At 43.1% G+C, this 17,143-nt stretch overlaps 1 protein-coding gene across 6 annotated transcripts in view; it reads right to left on the bottom strand.

Annotated features, from left to right (window-relative positions):
- Window positions 1–3,489: 3,489 nt before the first annotated feature.
- Window positions 3,490–17,143, bottom strand: part of EHF (ETS homologous factor) — a 42,809-nt gene continuing 29,155 nt past the window's right edge. For 5 of the 6 annotated variants that reach the window (XM_004263997.3, XM_033410443.2, XM_033410434.2 and 2 more), the window contains 5 exons: window positions 15,423–15,491; window positions 15,236–15,304; window positions 9,757–9,819; window positions 8,003–8,198; window positions 3,490–7,897 (listed from right to left, as the gene is read on the bottom strand). In XM_004263997.3, coding sequence (XP_004264045.1) covers window positions 7,798–7,897; window positions 8,003–8,198; window positions 9,757–9,819; window positions 15,236–15,304; window positions 15,423–15,491 — 497 coding nt within the window. In that variant the 3' untranslated portion in view covers window positions 3,490–7,797. The remainder of the gene's footprint in view (window positions 7,898–8,002; window positions 8,199–9,756; window positions 9,820–15,235; window positions 15,305–15,422; window positions 15,492–17,143) is intronic. The other variant, XM_033410460.2, reaches the window with a different exon arrangement.

Here is a 17,143-nt window from a genome sequence, read left to right on the forward strand (position 1 = left end):
TATGACTTTCAATGGGGCATTTTCAGTGACTTGATATGAACAGAGGCCAGATCATGACAGTTAACAGAAGAGAATTGAAGTATAAGGAAATAGAGAGTCTATGGGTAAACTACTCACTCAAAGAGCTGGTCTTGAAAAGAAGGAAGAGAATGGTATTGGTGGCATTTATGGTCGACAGTGGGCAGTGCCAGCCATTTCTATTTGGGTACCTTTCATTTCCCTTCCCATTTCAGTGATTTCCCCTCAATACCAATATTCTCAAGCGGAAAGCCACATCCTTGGAACATTCACATTAATGACTATGAGGTATTTGTGGGGTTTGGAGATAAGAATACTCAAATCCTCCCACTCCAAGTCTTCACTGACAGCATGGAACTTGTTTGCACTTGTAGATACTGTCACCATTTCAGCAAACACAGAGATATTTGCTTTGGATCTTTATTTTTTTGTTGTTCTCTAGAATTCAGGGTCATCTCCGGTTTCTAAGGCTTTACTGTATCTTATTTAACTGTTGGTTAGTTTTGCTCACTATCTTTTCATGCTTACCCCATCCTCCCAGGTCAAATTCTAGAGAAAGGCTGTCCAATAGAACTTTCTTTGATTATGGAAATGTTCTATATCTGCATGTCCAATACAGGAACCATGAGTCATATGTGGCTATGCAGCACTTGGAAGCTGGGTAGTGCCATGAGGAAGTCACAATTTCGGCTAGGACAACAGAATAATTTATATTTTAATTTTATTTAAACATTAATTTAAAAATATGACACATTTAAATGTTTGGAAAATAAGTATGTTTGGAAAACATCAGGTATATGAGTCAAATAATTTGATTATAAAATTTATGAAATCTAAATACAGATCAAGTCTTTCCAATCAATATTTAACATGTGTTCCGTAAGTGTAAAATGCACACCAGATTTTACAAACTTAATATGAAACTTTTCATATTTCATAAAATATCTCATTATTAATATATTAACTAATTTTAAAATGACAATATTTTTATATATTAGATTTTAAAACATATTATTATAAGTAATTTCACCTGTTTCTTTTTACTGGTTAAAGGGAAAATTGGAAAATTTCAAATTACATATGTGACTCATTTTATTTTCATCAGAGAGAGCTAATTTAAGCTATTATTTAGATATTAAAGAGCAGATTTGACAAATCCCCCTATTCTGTAGGTATATGAATATAATTCCTAATGTTATTGACTTATGATGCTTTACGTTAAAATAGAATAGAGTTTAAAAAAATTTTTTTTTAATTTTTTAAAACAATTTCATTTACATAATTTTCACTAACTTAAATAGCCACGTGTGGCTAGCACCCATATTTTTGGACAGATAGTTCTAAAGTTAAAATTCAGGAGAGTTCATAGTTCCCAAAGAGAAGACACTCTGCAAGTTCTTTGTGATTACTGAGAAATGCATCAATGCAAATAAATAGTTCCCAGGGCAATGAGGAAATTTCTTCTCAATTAAAAAAAACAGGAATATATACAAAGTAGGCCAAGTTTGATGTGCTTGAATACTATCAGCATACTAATTTAGCCCAAACATGAAAATACTGCTTCTTGTAAATCAGAGAGGTAATCTCTAAAGATCATCATTTCCCTAAGTGTGTTCTAAAGGGTGCTGATTTCATGAAGTCTTCTTCGATGAAGTCTTCTTCGATGAAAAATGTGCATTGTCAAATAGGCTTGGAAAATTGGGAGCACTTTTTTCACTCACTTATAGATTCACAATACACATCATAGCACAAAGGCTCTGGGAAATCCTACAGTAAATAACTCTCTGATACATTGTTTGACTCACTTTCTCCAATGTATTTAACCATGAAACTCTGTGTGTGTGTGTTTGTGCATGTGTGCGTGTGTAAAACATTAGTGTTTTGACACACTAGAGAAATATTAGGGTTAAAAGTATGGACTTTGGGGGAAATCCCTGGAGGACCAGCGGTAAGGACTCAGTGCTTTCACTGCAGGGCCGTGGCCCTGGTTCAATCCCTGGTCAGGGAACTAAGATCCCGCAAGCTGCGTGGTGAGGCCAAAAAAATAAAAGTATGGACTTTGGGAAAAAGAGAGCTGGGTGAGCAATGCCAGTTCTACAACTTACTACTAGCTGTGTGACCTTGAGAAAGTCATTTAATCTTTCTGACCTTCATTTTCTTCATTTGAAAATTGGAGATAATAGCTATAGATAGCAGGCTTGCATGAGGATTAAATGTAATAGTGTATGCAAAGAACATATCACAGCTCCTGGGATCAAGTGGATCTTCCCCAAATGGTTAGCTATTATTATTTTCATTATGACTTCTATTTATTTATTTATTTATTTATTTATTGACTGTATTGGGTCTTTGTTGCTGCTCGCGGGCTTTCTCTAGTTGCGGCGAGTGGGGGCTACTCTTCGTTGCAGTGCGCGGACTTCTCATTGTAGTGACTTCTCTTGTTCTGGAGCACAGTCTCTAGCATGCAGGCTTCAGTAGTTGTGGCACGTGGGCTCAGTAGTTGTGGCTCGCAGGCTCTAGAGTGCAGGTTCAGTAGTTGTGGCTCACGGGCTTGGTTGCTCCGTGACATGTGGGATCTTCCCGGACCAGGGCTCAAACCCGTGTCCCCTGCACTGGCAGGGGAATTCTTAACCACTGCACTACCAGGGAAGTCCCTCATTATGACTTCTTAAGTGACTGAAGGACTGAGACTTTCTGGGCCCCAGGAGAAATATGTTATGAACTGGTAGAGCTCATTTCTTGCCTGGAAATCTTTTTACCTATTGTACTGGAAACCTGGATGTAAGAGTGATCTTTTCTGCCTTTCTTTGTTCATCCTTCACTAAGAATGTACACTCAGCATCAGATGCTCTCCATCTCGCTCAAAAGAAAAACCAGAGCCTCCAAATTGACCTCCAAGTTCTGTGTGATCTGGCCTGCCAGGGCCTCTCTAACATTATTTCCTACTACTGCTGAGTCTACTCTGGCAAACAGACTGCCCTGCTGTTCCTTGGACATGTCAGGAACACGCGTCAGGAACCTCAGGAACTTTGTACCTGCTGGTCCCTCCAGTAGGGTACCATTCCCCCAGCCATCTGCATGGCTCCTTTCCTTCCACCCTTCTTAACCCTGTCTAAACTTGCAATCAACCCTACATACTCCAGCACACTTTACTCCTCTTCCTTGCTCTACATTTCTTGACTACACATCTGATATGCTATGTTTGTTTCTTAATATTTTGTTTCTTGTCTGTTTCCATCCAATAGAACATAAACTTCAAAAGAGCAGAATTTTTTTTGTCTCTTTCATTCTCTGCCATAACTCAGTGCCTAGGACAGTGCCTGACACATAGTAGTAGATGTTCAGTAAATGCATATTGAGTAACCATATGCAGAAACTGCATATGTTGTGTTGCTAAGTGTGTTGCTAAGTGCATTCCCTCTAAGCCTGGTTTTGAATGACTTGTTGAAGCAAGAAGCACACAGTTACAGGTTGGTTTCTGTGGTTTTTATTAGTGTTTTCTGGGACCCATCAAACCAAAAAAACATATTTTGAAAAATATAATTCTTTCATAAAACAGAAATATTCAGTTTGAATTTAATACAGTTTCAAGGGCAAGATTTCTGATTTTTAAAAAAATAGCAGCAGTAGGGTTGCTTCCCACAAATTGTCAACCCAGAAGCCAGATGGGAAGAAAAGCAAGAATTAGGCATATAGTTACAGAAAGATTAATCCCAATTAAGCTAAACTTGTGAAGGCTTATACATTTTAGTGGTTCGTGAGGCCCAGTCTCAACACGTTTTTATTAAATGTTCTCTGTATCTCTTATTCCAGAAATGGAATACTGAGAAGCAATGCTGAGGTTAATTCAGCTCTGATAATTGTGATTGCTGTGTTCTTTCTTTCACACAGGAGGTATCCATCCAATGGGCTCCTATGGAATACCTATTACACCCCACATAGTTAGATAAGCTCCTCACAAATACGGTTCCACGCCATGCACACAGTAGGCACTCGATAAACTTTTTTTAACTATAGAAGAATAATATAATTGCCTTTCCCTCTTACTATTTTAACTTTTCCTACACTTTATACATTTGAAAAACAACACACTTGTAAAACTAAAATCTAACATGCATGACTAACCTTATCAAAAGATCCCTCAATATTTTTCAAAACAACAACAAAAAATACAAACCAACCCCAAAATACTAAAACTTAGAACTGCTTTACGCTTAAATAGCAATTTACATCATATAAACACATTCATAATCTTCATTGGTTTAAACAGGTTCAAGGTTCATGACTGGCGTCTTACACCAGATAAGTCTCACAGTTCCTAATAAGGTGACAGAATTCTCACACAACATACATTGACTTGCAGAACCAAATAACCTGTTTTGATTTTATTTCAGCGCAGGTAGGAAGGCAAAGTAAAGAGTCTCACAGTAAAATGTTCACCTGATAGATAATATGTCCTTGAAGTTTTGGCCGTTGTGCTCTTCATCCAGTGAAGAAAACAATTTACATCACGATTATGGATATAGCTTCCCAATCCGAGGAGTCTTCCAGAAGACATTCATTCATTCACTCAACATATGGTTATTGAGGACCTGTCTCATGTTAGATACTGGGAAAACAATATTGCTAAGATATCATCCCTGCCCTCAAAGAGCTTACAGTCTAGCAAGGTAAGAGTTTGAAGAAGGACAAGCACACTCAAAGGAAAACTCATTGCCCAGGTCTGCCCTGCTCAGAAAGCAAGTTCAAGAAGCTGTAAGTATGTCCCTGGGAGTCAGGGCTTTGCTCGTTTCATCAAGTCAAATATCTAGAAGCCTCAGATGATCTGAGTCTGGTAAAGTCTTAGAAATACCTTTCCTGCCTCAGGTTCCCAGGAAAAAAACAAATAAGAGCCTGAGCCTTTAGTTTAAGGAGAGTTTAAGGAGACTGTGCGCAGTGACCATAGGAGCATCGGCTCAGACGAGCTTCTCAAGTGAGAAGCTGTGAGTTGCCAAAAGAAGGGGGCTTCAGCTGGTGCTGGCTTGTCTCTGGGATTTTGCCTTCCCTTGCAACACCGGGGGGAAGGATTCTATTCACACCCCAAATTGGCATGGCTCGATTACCTTGAGTTCTCCAAGTCATGAACAGCACACAGAAAATGCATCAAACTCAAGCCAAGACAATAGAGAGATATGCTGAGAACTTAATACGCCCACCTATTTATGCAGGAACCGGATGCCAAGAAACCGTCACTTTCAACAAATAACACAATCTGCTAATTATCTGCAGAGTGTTCCAGTCAGTACACCCCAGACTCACTACCTAGCAGGGACTGCTCTTCAATGGAGAGGGTGAGGAAAGAGCAAGACCAATTTGGAGGAATGTGAGAAACTTACAGGTTTGTGGAAGAGCAAGGTTGGAGAAGGATCCAGACTGCCTAGATGATGAACAGACCAAGCCAGAGAAGAAACAGCAGAGAGCGAATTAGCAGACACCTCTAATAACTTCACACAATTCAGGCACACACAGTCACACAAACATTCATGTGTTTACACTAATTCAAATATCTGGAGGTTTAATTCATTCTGTGGGAAGTATAGTCAACTGCTGGGAAAGCCTCATAGCTCTTTAGCCTTCCTCGGAGAGCAAGGTGTGTCTTTCATGCAGGAATGTCTCAGATCTGTGCTGCTCATCTTCAGTTCTCTCAGTTCCCTCAGTAACTGTGACTTGACAACACTGAGTAGCACCAAGTCAGGCAGAGAGAAAAACAACTCGGTTGTACCTTCAGAAGGTCATTCATCTCACTAAGCTGTGCTCCAAGGTCACTGGCCATAATGGCTCTCATTATAATTAGGACAAATTCTTCATACTTCCAACATTCTGAATCCATTACAGACACTCTGCAACCTTTGACTATGACTCGCTTGCCTGAGTTGAGGAAGGCACTGCAGGAGGTGTTCCATCAGTGGATGAGACGAGCCCCCTCTTATTGGTACATGTCTTCATTCCCATATTATGCTCAAGATAGAGAGGCAGGAGGGAGGAGAAAGCCAAGGACATGGGGAGCAGAAAAGAAAAGTTGCAAAAGGGATCTGGATGTTCAAACTCATTTTCAAAGTGTCTACAGGCTCACGTTCCTCCCAGATTTCAGGGTCTGGCGATAAGTCTCCAGGGACCCAGAACAATGGCATCATTGGAGAAGTCTCTAACTCCTTCCTGACCATAGATCCTGAACTGAGTTTTCTGTTTTTCTCTTCCATCCTTCTTTTCTTTTCTTTGTCTTCTTTTTTTTTTTTTAACATTCTTCTAGATGCAAATCTAGGCAAGACATCATTCACTTTGGAATGAGTTAAGATGAGACAGGAAAGAGATTATCCAAAAGAGGAAAGATTATAAGAACTAACATCTGCAAAGATTCTCCCCTGGAACTAACTTCCTCTCTCTCACACACACACTCTTTTTCTCTCCTCTCAGTGTTTCCTTCTGTAATATAATATTTACTCTGTTTTGTAATTCTAGTGCAGTGTGTTCTATTGTTAGCCCTTGTTTAATTTATCTGAGTCTAGCTCTCATGTCAGGTTCTGAAAAGAAATCGCTCTAGCTCTTTCAACCCATTGTCCAAACATTTTAAAAATGAAAAATAGGTTGACTTTAAAGTCTTGCTTTTGCTTCACTCTAGGGATTTTTTGTTGTTGTTTTTCTGAGAATAAATCACCATCTTCATCTTGACTAGCTAAATCAGTGGTTCTCCCTCCCCCCAGGCCCCGGGGACATTTGGTAATGTCTAGAGACATTTTGGGTTGTCATAACTTCGAGGACCAGAGTGCCATTGGCACCTAGTGGGTACAGATCATAGATACTGCTAAACATCCCAAAACACACAGGACAGCCAAATAATACACAACAAAGAATAATTCAGACAAAAATATCAATTGTGCCAATTGGGAAACCACAGGACAATGGGAGTACAAGAGCAAACTCATAACTACCTCCCTTTTCCCACTTATTTTTAAGCAACTGGGATAAAAATAACCAAAGCCGGACCTTCTCTTTAAGTAACTAAAAGTGAGCAGAGGTGGCAATTGAAGTTTTTCACCAATCATCCAAGGGGGAGGAGGGAAGATAGACTTGGCACCGGGTAAATCATTCCTGAATGAGTATAAAGCCCCCTCCACCATTATGCTTTTCTGATTTAAGCATAAAAGGCATGTGATTATGCAATGATTACAGTCCACTCTGGATTGTGGAAGTCCTCATTCTCCACTCACTGACTCCCGAAGGTCAGGGTAGACTTCTCAGCATCCTTCTGGTTCATCCCACCAATCGGAGACCCTGGAGTTCATCCTAGAGGCCACGCCCACCTCTCCTGAAGAGGCCACGAGGATGCTATGTGCGGAGGACACCTCATCTTTTCCTAAATCATTTTGCACATAAAAACTTTTAATGCCATCTGATTTTTTTTTCTTTCTCCTTAGCAAGAAGCACATGGCTACAGACTCTGTTCTTGCAGTGGAAAAGAACTTCACAATAGAGGCAAAAACAAATCACAGCCACATACAGTGTCATATTTCACAGAAAACTGTGTACGTTTGTTCCCCATATAGGACATACTTCAAAGTAACAAAATAATTCTATCAACTGTCATGTTCCTTCTTCCTGTTAGAAGTAGATGTATTTTTTTCCCCATCATGGTACATAAATATCAGAGAAAAGTAGTCTTTGAAATATTTATGTCCAGGGACTTCTTGGTTGGTTATCATGTGGGATGTGTTTAGGTTTGTGTTCAATGTTTCAGCAGCTTCAGTTTTCATTTTCCCTCCATCCGCGTGCATTCTTCCCAAATTTATATACCAGTCTTCGTCCATCCACACGTTCCAGAATTTCTCTTTTGTAGTAATATCTGTAACAAAAGGCATTGCATAAGGTGGCTGGTCTGATTAAGACAGCCGGGGGAATGACTGGTCACACGGCCTTATCACGCTTGGAGACGTGAAACCCCTCTCACCTCATGGCTCGGCTGAGTTTTTCGTAGGTCATGCTGCTGTTGTTTTTCTTTTTCCCCCATAGCTGGGCCACAGCCTCTGATTTCAAGAACCTGAAGATGCCCTCAGACCGGTCTTCCCACTTGATTAACCCTGGATTCTTGTCTGGGTTCAGGAGGATGTCGCGGATGAATTCCCATAAGTGAGTCCCTCGCGGATCTGAGGTGAAGGAGAAAAAGGAGTTTATTCATGGCTGAAGTCACTGCAAAGAAGGGCTAGAGGAAGCCTAGAGTTGAAATATCTCACAACAAGTCAGAGATACTTGATTCCATGCTACCCACCTGTGACGCCAAGTCACAGACTCCCCACTGGGTATTTAAGAATGAACTAGCACAGGTTTTTAATTTTACAAATCAGAAAGCTGAAGCATGGAGAATTCAACTCACTTGACCAAGGTCACACAGCTAACGAGTGGCAAAGTCAAGACAAAAGAATAGGTCTTACACAGAGAACAGATTTGTGTTTGCCAAGGGGGCACAGGTTGGGAGAGGGGGCAGAGTGGGAGGTCGGGGTTAGCAGATGTAAGCTATTATATGGAATGGATAAACAACAAGGTTCTACTGTATAGCACAGGGAACTATATACAATATCCTGTGATAAACAATAATAAAAAATATTTTTTAAAAAGGACGTATATATATGTATAACTGAATCACTTTGCTGTACAGCAGAAATGAACACAACATTGTAAATCAACTGTACTTCAATAAAAAGAAATAAGTTTAAAAAATAGGTTTTAGATCTCCTAGGCTAGGAGGTGTATCTTCTAAATATGGTTAACAGATTGCTGGGCATTCATTTCAACTTGTTACTTCCCAGGAGAGCAACGCTCAACCACTTTTATCCAGAACCTCTTTTGTTTAGAACCTCAATCAATTAGACGGCTGCCACCCAGCAACTGTGTCAGCCAAATGCGCATCGGTAGGGTCTTAGAATTCTAACTACTAGAATATATTGGTGCGGGGTCTCACGGGGGTGGAGGGGGCCAATTTGAAAATGAAACAGCAACTGCAATGAAATTAGCAACCAAATTCAATTCTACCCTCACTGGATTTGTGACACACAACTCCCTCCCACACCCAATTTGAAGGGCTGTGTTCATTCAGTTCTGTGGGATGACCTGGAGTAGCAGATAGCAGATGGCAGTCCAACTCCTTACAATTTCCAGATTACACCACCTTGATTTCTTTCCGTGTCCTCCCCCCCACCACCTCCACATCTCTGATATTTCATACACTTTCATAAGGTTTTATTATCGGGGGAAATACAACTCCCCAAAAGCACTGTTGAATCTTAAGAATAAACAGTATTTCTTGGAACAATAACTCCACAAAAGAAGCCAACATTCAGCAAAAGAAAAAAAGAATACACCCTCAGCTGTTTCTTCCCATCTCTCTCCTTTTCCCACCCTTTTTTCTGGAGAAAGGGAAATTGCTCACCCCATGCCTGCAAGAAGTTCTTGTTCACTGATGTCTCAGTTTTAGCACAAAGAGAACAGAATGAGGAGGCAATAACCACTGGGGCTCCACTTTGAGAAACAACTGCAGAGGGGGTTACTTAGACAGCAATGATGCCTCTCTTTTCACACCCTACCCAGTCTGAGGTGAAGAAATGCAGGTAGAAGGCAGAGGCAATATTTGTCTAAAAACTGGTGGCCTCCAGTTATTCTCCACTCAAGGGGAAGGGCCAGGAGGCATCTGAAAGCCAGCCAACTTACTGTGCTTTTTGGTGTGGGACTTTGTTGGTTGGTCTTGCTGCTTTTTCATATCAGGCGACTCTGCTAAAGAGAAAAATGAGAACTGCTTCATTTCCCTATTTCCTACAATTATCATCTTCATTCATTCATCCACTCATTTCACCAGTATTTATTGAGCACCTACTACATGCCTAGCACTGTTCAGGCAGGTGGTCGTGTCCAAAACAAAACAGAGGTGATAAGTGCTCTGGAGAAAAAATTTCAGGGTAAGAAATAGGGGTAGAAGTGTGGAGATAGGAATAATTTTGCCATTAAATATAAGGTGGTCACAGAAGACGTCTCTGATATGGGGACCAGAAAGGTGTGAGGGGACAGTCATACAGAGAGGTTGTGGAAGAGCTTTCCATGCCTGAGAATAGCAAAGGCCCTGAGGTCAGTGTGCATAGAATAGAAGGAAGTCAGTGTGGCTGTGAACAAGGGGCAGAGGGGAGCAGGTGAGGTTCAGATCACTAAGGCCTTGTAGGACTTTTTGAGGATTTTAGCTCTTATTCTGTGAGAGGTGGGAAACCATTGAAGGATTTATTTTTTATTTATTTATTTTTGGCTGCGTTGGTCTTCTTTGCTGCCCGCTGGCTTTTTCTAGTTGAGGCGAGCGGGGGCTACTCTTCGTTGCGGTGCATGGGCTTCTCATTACAGTGGCTTCTTGTTGCAGAGCACGGACTCCAGATGTGTGGGCTTCAGCAGCTGTGGCACACGGGCTTAGTAGTTGTGGCTCACGGCCTCTAGAGCGCAGGCTCAGTAGTTGTGGTGCCGGGCTTAGTTGCTCCACGGCACGTGGAATCTTCCCGGACCAGGGATCGAACCCGTGTCCCCTGCATTGGCAGGTGGATTCTTAACCACTGCACCACCAGGGAAGTCCCCACTGAAGGATTTAGGTCATTGAAAAGTTTTAGGCTTTTATATATATATATAAAACAAAAATGTAAACATTTATAACAAAGAAAGATGACTTGTAAGCCAGAGGAGTGCCTTTTTTGGCATGCAAAGTTACCTTTTAATCAGCCTGACAAAGGGGCCATTGACTGGCCTGAGCTCAGTACAGAGGGCCACAGTGGACTATGGAAACACAGATTAGTTTAACAAATGACTCATTATGGTAACCCTTGAGATTATCAACAAAGAGGAGTTGACAGAGGCAAATCTGTGAAATAAAACTTGTTAAAGAGAAAACTAAATGATCTAGCAGTGTGTGTATGTGTGTGGGGGGGTGTGGGTGTGTGGGTGTGTGGGTGTGTCAGTGGGCACTTCAAATGTCAGGACGACTAACGCAGATCTTACCCAAAAAAGCTCCCACAATCAAAACTCTGCCAACTTGAATCCAGGGCAGCCCCTAAATGGTAGCCAATCCTGATAAGAAATTGGACCAGTATATCGCATCCCTTCTGTGTACATTACATCAGGGCTCCCTAACTTAAGGTTTGCTGACCCATGTGTGGACTTCAATGGCATTTCAGACTGACTGAAACCACAGGCAAAGGAAGAGGGTCCACAGCTTTCAAGATTGTCAGTAGTGATCCATTATTCAATAAAGTTTGAATACCATTACCTCCTAAGGAAAATGGTTAAGAAGACTAGCTCCTGTTTCTTGACCACTTACTATGTACCAGTCACTGTGGTCAGCACTTTCCATGAATCACCTGTTTTGATTCACACAATCGCCCTATGAAGAAGGCGATAGCAGGATCCAGAGGTTTCACTCATAATCACTATTCTATGCCATTTCCAAAGAGGGTGCCACATAAGAGATTTCATAAACGTCTTCCCTGCCAAGAATCAGGTTCAGTTCTGCAACCCACTAGTTAGTGGGGAAAAGTCATCCCAATTTGATGATTCTCTATTTCCCCGCGTGCATGGGTGCATTCACCTATCTGATCCCCCAGATTGTCACAACTCAGAGCTCCCAGCAGATTGAAAGTCGTGGTGGGATAGATGAGAGAGTTTTAATAAGATCTGGTTACAAGAGAAACCTCTTTTTCTGGTTAAATGTGCCACCATCCTCCCCCACCCCGCCGCCCCTCCCCCTCAACACTGTCAGCAGGAGGGTTTGCACCCGACTTGGATTCCTCTGAAACCTGAAAGAACAAATTCGCAGGAAATGCAAGGAGACTCCACTCTCCCTCCCTGTAGGTTTCAGGGTGAGGTTGCGACATCCCATCAGGATGTGACAATATTGCGACAGGTTGGCACCCACAGCGGTTTCCAAGTGATACATCATTCTGACAGGGCCACGTTGTTCTGCAGACAAAGAGTGGCATTTACCCAGCAGGCCACAAGCAAAGCTCATTTTCAAATGGCATCCAGGAGGGACGCAGGGCCATTATGTCAGAGCCAGCATTGAACTCAGGAAAACCCAAGTGTAGGTGTCTCTCAGCTTTTTTGGCCTCAATCATTGTTTACGGGTTGCAAACTCATGTAATGCAAGACTCAGTTACTTCGGGGAGTTAAGGTACCTTTATGAATAAAATGGAAACCTCGGCCCCTCTCCCCAGAAAAAGGCACATATGTGTACACTCGTGAAATTCTGCAACAATTTCAGGAGTGCGTGGGTCACTTAGGAGTCCATGGACTCCAGATTAAGAACCCCCAGACCAGCTACACCACGAGGACATGTTCTCTTTGAGATGTCAGCCATTTACCCAAGCTAGATATCCATCCAGCTTAAGAAAGACCTCCCGCGAAAAAAATCCCCCCAGTAAAAATGTGTGCATCATCGTAGGCAAGAATATGCAGCCAAGGGCAAAAGAAACTTGAATTTCTTCCAGCCTCTTCTTCCAGCCCCCAGGGCATGCGCGACAAGCTGTGGAATCACCCACCTGCCTCAGCACTAAAATCCTTTGATCTGAAACCTCACCTTAATATGATGGCCTTGCCCCCTGAATCTTCCCCCGGCCCCCAAATAAAAGTCAAAACCTTTGAAGTTAGCTGCGTGGTTAAGTGATTCATCCTTATAAAATAATGGCTTGCTCTGGGGAAACTGTCCAGATTGGCCTTCTCCTGCTCCACTCCCAGGCACCTCAGGCCAAGGTCCAGTCCAGACGGGGCACCACCAAGGCACGAGTTTATGCTGAGTTCCAGAGCATGACTTCATCTAAGCTGCTTCACAAGAAGCAAAGATTAGAAGCATTTGCATATTATTCAGCTGTGAGCCACTTCTTTACGGGATATACAAATTTCAGTGTTATAATAGACCATGCCACCCTCGCTCTAGGCTCAGCGAGTCGGTGAATAAACACAACAATCCCCAATTAGCGTCATTGGCTCGAGGACTATCGGGCAGATCCGGAACACTGGCGGCGGCCATTTTATGAAATGAGCAGATGACAGAGACATCAAAACAGAGCCCGCTTCCCCACCTGTGTTTATCAGCGAGGGCGTCAGTTGACATGTGGCCTCGCCTCGGCGCGGCTTGTGACTTGCACTAAAACACATAAAGATACTTAACTGCACTCCATTTCATGGGAGCTGGAAATCCAAAGACTCAGACAAATGACAAGGGTCTTTGGCGGGGGGGGGGGGGGGGGGGCGGTTCTGGTCCCGTCCAGTAGAGACTAAACTATTCTGAAAGGAACTGATCCTTACAAGGCTGTAATTAACTACCCTACCTGGAAGGCTGTTACCCCAAAGAATTCACCAACCCAGACACTGAAATGATTCTTTAAGTGATCATTCGGATCGGGGTCCTGCAGGGCTCATCTCATTCTCCAGCCTGTGTTACCATTTCGGGATAGGCATCTGGAGTAAGGTGATCAAGAATCAAGGCAGGTGCAGGAGAGCAGATTTGTAAAGCCCATTTGAAGAAGGACTATTCAAAAGTAGAATAGTTGAACTCAGGAGACAGTGAGTTAGTTCCCTGTTACTACAAATATGAAAGCCGACATTGGTCCCTGTTGACTGGGAGATTCCAGCAGGTTAAGTCAGGATGCAGGAGAGAGCAGTGTGGCCTGGCTGGGAGGGCAGCAGAGTTGTTGATTACGGCTTTTCCTCTCCCAGGTGCCTAGAGACCTAACCATCCCTGAGGCTCAGGAAGTGGTTGGTTCAACTTTATTCTTCCTTGGAATCTTCTGCCCTAAGCCAAAGACCCAGGACGTGGGAGGTGACACCTCAGGAGGTGTGTCAGGAAGCCAGAGGGCGACCGTGGTGGTTTCTTCAGCTCTGAAAACCTTGGTCTTGACTGGGTGGCAACGATTGCCACAGAAATTTTACCCTGACTGGCTCAGTTCCCCCAGCATGGCAAATCCACTGCAGAACCTTTCCAGTGTTTGATCTAGTTCCCTAATTTCAGCAAATACTTAGAGTGACACATAAGGCGATGGGCCTCTGTGTGGAGGGGGAGGTCGAGAAATGAATTGGCCTCCATTCTTAACCTCAATTCCAGAAGCATTTACCCTGGCTCCCGGCCCTGTCTCATTCAAAGGGCTTGACCCGAACAAAACCTCAAACCAAAAGCTTGCATTTTTTCAGTTCTCAAAAGCACACTCAACAAAATGAAAAAAAAAAAAAAAAAAAAGGAAGGAGGAAGGGTTGTTGTTTGATTCTTCCTTTCACAGACACTCTTTTAAATCCCAGTTCTGAAGTTGCCCCAAATTCAATTCCAGGAAAAGACAGATTCACTTGTGACGGGTCTAAGCTCCATTTCACAGAGCCAAACAGACTCACAAATTCGCACCGAGATCAAGGGACTACACGAAACCCTCTCTTCACCTCCCCCATGCACTCATTCCTACCAGTGGACCTATTTGTAAGTGGACAAGGAGAAATAATCTGAAATACAATCTGAAGACTCCTCTCCCAGACTCCCAACAGACCAACCCTCCCACTCAGTGTAACCTTGATTGTGAGTCATGGGTAGACCCCAGATGCATCCAGTCCTAACCAAACACAACTCATATGAACATAATTCATAATGTGCAGGTGGTCTGACTAATTAGAGAGCCCTGATGAGCTAGCTGACAAGGTCAGACTTTAAAACTGACCTGTGATTCCCAGGGTTCCAGAAGTTTTCAGCTACTGCCCCTCCACCCAGAGACCATCATCCCAGGTTCACTGACCTCTGAATTCCACTGTTGGACATTCATTCTCTAAAGCCAAAGACAGCTTGTTGAAAATTAAATAGAGCCTTCTCCTCCATAAATATACCCACGTATGAATAATTTTATTGGATAATTTCACAAAAGCAAGTTTTTACTGAAGAGAGAGTTTCTGTTGTCACAGAGAGTGACTTGGTTTCACAGGAGCAAAACACATTTCCTAGAGGCATCCTTGCTGGTCATTTTCAATGAACAAATATGGGCCTGAAAGCAGATTCTTCATAAACTTTTCCTAGCCTTTTAATGGGAAAGACTCCAGCAAAGTTGGAAATGTAGGGCATTGGTAATTCTCATTAATTCACAGTAAGCACTTGCAGGAGGTACACTCAGCCTCGGATGTCAGGACAACTTACCAATGGGAAGGTGACCGCTGGTTGTCATGGAGATCTGGGCCCGGCAGAAAGTTTTGCTGTCCAACAACTCTGTGGCAATGAAAACATAAAGGACATTAAGAGTCCCCTCCTTACAACATAAATTTTGGGCTGTTAGAAAACCAGAATAAGAATGTAAGAGGGTCTTAAGCGTTGGGGAGTTAGTTACCTACTGTGCTACCATAGTTGGTGTCATATAAATAGTTTTCTTCTTTCCAGGTGTTCATGATGGAAGGGTCTACAAAGGACAGAAAATGGGAATGTCAGTAATCACCTTCCCCAGGTGAGGAGTTTGCCTTTTCTTACTCACTGTTCATCAAAGAGGTGTGGGACAAGGGGCTGGTTCTCAGAGAGAAGAGATAAGATTCTGCTTCAGCCACATGTTACCTTATCATAATGTTACCCCAGTTTTCTTCCAGGGCCCTAGGGGAGGTGGACTTTGTTACGGCCCCATCCAGGTGTTCTACACCTGTTGCATTTTGAGGGAAGTGAGAGACGTTGCAACAGTGGGATCCTGTCCTAGACCAATGCTTTCCTGAGGATATTCCCAGTCTGCACTTGGTGGGGGTGGGGGGGTCCAGGAGCCTGGCATTGTCTTACATTCTACTATATTGTCACCAGAATATTTTTAGACTAGTAAAAAAAATGGTAGGGACAAAATAATTTCATGATTAATGAGCATCTTTTCCTAGTAACGTCTTCGTGGGAGAATTAATGATGTTTCTTTAAGAAAAAGTCTGCTCAGTCTTATCACAGAGTCTTTATTGCTAAAATCCAGAGAGAAACTCTCCTCGAGTTGGGTGACAGCCCCCTCCCTCCAAGATTTCTCCAATATGCTTAAGGGGTGACATAAAATTTTCAAAACAGAACTAAGGAGAAGGAGATGAGAGTGTTACCAAATCAAATAAACAGGTTTTAAGAGTAGGGCCTCATTGCTTCATCTAGGAAAAGTTCTCTCTCTCTCTCTCTTCAGTGTGCTGGGTAAGCACGTCTCCTGACTCTTCAGATTTCAGACTCCAAGGAAACTCCCCTCCACCTACCCTAAACGAAGCCCAACTCCTACACACCCCTCACCTCTGGGCTGATCTCCAACAGAAGCTTCTTCTTTCCTGGCTGGCCAAGAGCTGTGAGATCTGGCAGGAGCTGTCACCTCATCCCCACCAGGAGCTTCCTGGTCTCCCCTCGTCACAGACAGAGGCTGCCCTCGGCTCCCTCCTGCCCAGCATCTGAATTTCAGGGCCGGGGTGGTAAGCCACTGGCCGAGTTTCATTTTGTTTTTGTAGCATAAATGGTATAAAAACCTGACTCACTGGCTAAGTCCTCCTGTTTACGACATAGGGATTTAGCTGGTATTTGAACTAATAGCTACGTGTTTGGGCACCCCAAGCCTGATCACTTAGGGGTTACACCCTCTGTCCTCGTTGGGTCACCTTGTATACCTGTTGTTGTCTCTGAAAACAAACTGAACCAAAAAGGTTTGGGGGTGTTGGCCCCTGTATGAGCCTCCTTTCCCCTCCTCCCAGGGTGGAGCTGCCTCCCCACCCTTCGGCTCAGCTTTTCTGAACTGGCAACAGGAGAATATCTGGATGGTCAAGGAGGAATTGTCAAGTACTTGGGACCTCTCCAGTACCAGCCTGGCTCCTCCGCTGGGGCTATCTGTCCAGTCAACAGTGGGGATTCGGGGTCAGGGGGCACTATCCTCTAGGCCAAGTCCTGTGCCTGCCTCTAGGGCAGTCACGTCCATAAAGCATAGACCATCTGGGTAACTCAACCCTGGTCTCTGCGGGGAAGGGCAGGGCTAGGAATACCTAATTCACATGTTTAGCAGCTACTGTTTTTTCTTTAATAATGGTAGACCAGCCCCCTTATAAAAGAGTAAATAACTGCGTG

This window comes from Orcinus orca, chromosome 8 (genome assembly GCF_937001465.1).
Source record: "Orcinus orca chromosome 8, mOrcOrc1.1, whole genome shotgun sequence".
Lineage (NCBI taxonomy): Eukaryota > Metazoa > Chordata > Mammalia > Artiodactyla > Delphinidae > Orcinus > Orcinus orca.